Here is a 3,485-nt window from a genome sequence, read left to right as displayed (position 1 = left end):
CACTGAGGCTAAGGGCTGCCCGACTAAGTATTGATAGTTGTGTAAATACTGTCATACTAACATCTGTCTGAATAATTTTTGGTTGATTGTAATCTATTACATACCTTTCTATCAAAGTGATCTAACATTATCAAGCTGAATTTGTTCTGACACAGTTTAACTCTGAGTTCTTGTCATATTTTATTACCATTTTCTAAACTATAGCGAATAAACTGTGATAATGTGAGAAATGTTGAAGGTGTCTGAATACATTTTGGTTTGACTGTATCTATTTGATAAATTAAGTTAACCAACTAACAATATACATACTCTTTTGGTTTCTGTACCCAATATTTAAAAAATTTACAAATGTAATAAAAATATTGGTATCGGCAAGTACCAAAACTAAAAGTATCGGTATCGGGCGAGTACTGGAAAAAGTGGTATCGGTGCATCCCTACCGAATATTGTTTTTACCTACCTAAAAAGCATTATTTAACTTGTATCATTTATTCTGTTGTATTTATTTGTGCAATTTTTTTGTAATTTGTTTATTTGTTCTATTTAGTATCTAATTACTGAATGTTTGTTACTGAATGATTGCTTAAAAGTTTTTCTAATCAAGCTTTCTTGCGTTGTGTGTAAGCTATAAACAATGATTATGTGGAAAGAAATAACATACAATCCCAAAGCATGAGATCAGATTTTTAAAGAATGACTAGCTGTTTTAAATGTGATCCGTTTGGAGTTTTGAAAATGTACCACTTACTTGTTGAAATAGTTAAAAGGGATTAAAATAAACTGCAATAAAGACCCAAAATAGACTGTACACCTCAGGTCGAAATTATCTACAAGACCGGTCTGAACAAAGGACTTTATGCAAGTTGACTGGCTACATATTTCTGATGAAACCTCAGTGTTCCGTGAGCTTCTGTTGTATTCTCCCATATAGCAAACTGTGGTAGTAGCAAACTCTGTCATATTTCTAATAACTGTTGAACACAACTACTTGTATCATAATATAGCATATTATGAATACTGATTAGCCACAACATTAAAACCACCTGCCCAATATCGTGTAGGTCTCCCTCATGCTGCCAAATCAGCTCTGATGTGTTGAGGCATGGACTCCACAAAACCATCCAAATGTGTCCTGTGGTATTTGGTAAAAGGACATTGGCAGCAGGTCCTTTAAATCCTGCAAATTAAGAGGTGGTGTGGACACCATGGATTGGATTTGTTGGTCCAGTAAATCCCATAGATCAAATTGAGATCTGGGGAATTTAGAGCCCAAGGCAAGACCTTGATCTATTTTATCATGTTTCTTTGGAGGTGGACTCGGGTCATCATGGGCAGCTACGCAGCCCCATACACAGCAAACTGTAATGCACTGTGTCTTCTGTCATGTCCAGCATTAAGCTTTTCAGAAATTGGAGCTAGAGTAGCTGTTTTGTTTGATTGGTGCAGACGTGCTAGTCTTCACTTCCCACATGCATTAATGTGCTGTGACCATCTATGACCCTGACGGTTGTCCTTCCTTGCACCATTTTTAGTAGGTACAAACCAATGCACATTGGAAACACCCTACAAGACTTGCCGTTTTGTAGATGCTCTGACTCAGTCATCTAGCCATCCTTATGTGGCCCTTGTCAAAGTCCCTCAGATCATTTTGCTTGCCCATTTTCCCTGTTCCTATCACATAAAATTCAAGAATTGAATGTTGATTTGCTGCCTATATACAGTATCTCACCCTTTGACAGATTCCATTGAAACAATACAATATATACAATTTTAATCACTTTACCTGTCAGTGGTTTTAATGTGGTGGCTGATAAATGTAAAAAAAAACTGTAGTAAACATAACATTGTAGTATATTACATTAATGTAATAAAATGTAATATATTACATTTTCAGAAGTTTTAAATACATTTAGTGTAAAAGTGGATCGTATCAATACTGCTTTGTCCTGTAGTGGGAGACTTCTTCAAGATTTAATTTTGTGCTTAATTTTTAAATACTGCACTACACTAGAAGTTACACTGATATTAAATGCAGAAGTGACCATGCATTCATTTGGGGTTCAAACATGTAATTAGAAAAAAAAAGAGAGAGATTTTGAGATGGCTCACCATGGCTTCCTCACGGGCTTGGCGTTGGGCCTCCAGCACAGTTGCCTTCTCCTCTTCACTAGGAACATGAGATTCCACCATGATTCGCCTGAATTCAGCCGAGGACAGGATGACAGACTGCCCAGATGGGTCCTCATTTGGGATTCTGGTTTAACAAAACAAGAGCAAAGAATGAGCTTAAAAATAGTAGAGCAGAGGCAGAGCAGAAGGCAGAGCAGATGGCTAAGGCAACTGAGGCGGAGGTGGAGATCCGGAAGGCCGCGGTGGAGTCGGTGCGACAGAGGACTGAGGTGAAGCCGAAGGGAAGGAGGAGCCTGACAGAGCCGGAGGGACGGAGGGCCGAGCCGCATCCAGAGGAGTGGAGTCCCAAGGTGACGGATGGTCGACGACAGACCAAGGCGGAGCCAGTGGACTGCTGGGCCACGGCGGAGAGGAGGGAGCTAGGAGCCATGGTGGAGCCTCTGTGGTCAACGGGCCGAGGCGGAGTCTGGGACTCAGAGGCTGGAGGCAGAGGCAAGGGATTCTCCAGCCACGCCGACGATGGAGACTGGCAGACCCGCGGTGCTCGCACTGAACAGATGGGCTGAGGGTGAGCAGAGGGGCTGCCAGACGACAGCGGTGAAGGAGGCAGGAGTGGATGGGTGGGTGGGCATTTCTGAGCCTCCTGGATCTCAGGGCTGGTGTGCGCTGCCCACACACACCAAATCGCGACTCCCAGCACTGGGAGTGCATCAGACAGGGGAATGACAGGGCTGGCAGACTGGAAAGTCAGAGAAAGGTGGGAGGAGAATGGGCATGTCCGCATATATAACTGCCTCCCAGTCTATTAGGTCCCCTTTAAAATCCAGCAGTCCCAGATACACAATAAGCTCACCCTCAGCCATGGTGCAGTGGGTGGAGCTCCTCTCCACGCTGTCCACGGCTTTTTCTCTCGTGGCGGGCGTTGTAGCTGGCTCTCGCACCTGGTCTGACGTCACTAGCAGCTCCGGCTCCGTGGCGATCCTCAGCTCTGTCGCTCCGTGCGGCGATGGCTCGCCGGTCGCGGCGGGCTCGGGCTCTGCGTCATCGGTGGGCTCGGGCTTGCGCTCCTCACAGCGGGGTGATGGGGGGCTGGGCTCTGGGTCTGGCTGTGCTCTTGATCCGGGGCAGACACTCTCCAGACACCGGATGATCACCTCGCTCCAGTTCAGTCCAGTGGTGTCTGGGAGGTCAACGGGGCGATGGTAATTGGCCCCCGAGCCAGAACAGCTGATTAAGGACGGCATCCTCTAACACCGTCACCGCTGCGAGCTTGCAGAACTCCCCGGCGTACTAGTAGAAGGGGAGATCCCGGCGGGATATGGCGAGGAAACGAGCAGCGATCTCCATGTTGTTGT

The 3,485-nt window shown here is 45.3% G+C and overlaps 1 protein-coding gene across 1 annotated transcript in view; it reads right to left on the bottom strand.

Moving 5' to 3' along the window:
- The window catches only part of cfap45 (cilia and flagella associated protein 45), a 22,996-nt gene that overhangs the window by 14,934 nt on the left and 4,577 nt on the right, over positions 1 to 3,485 (bottom strand). The window contains exon 4 of the mRNA XM_016462153.1: positions 2,110 to 2,254. Within this exon, the coding sequence (XP_016317639.1) occupies positions 2,110 to 2,254 (145 nt within the window). The remainder of the gene's footprint in view (positions 1 to 2,109; positions 2,255 to 3,485) is intronic.

Source organism: Sinocyclocheilus anshuiensis, unplaced genomic scaffold (assembly GCF_001515605.1).
Source record: "Sinocyclocheilus anshuiensis isolate Anshui unplaced genomic scaffold, SAMN03320099.WGS_v1.1 scaffold740, whole genome shotgun sequence".
NCBI classification, from domain to species: domain Eukaryota; kingdom Metazoa; phylum Chordata; class Actinopteri; order Cypriniformes; family Cyprinidae; genus Sinocyclocheilus; species Sinocyclocheilus anshuiensis.
This window is presented reverse-complemented; position numbering and strand designations above follow the sequence as displayed.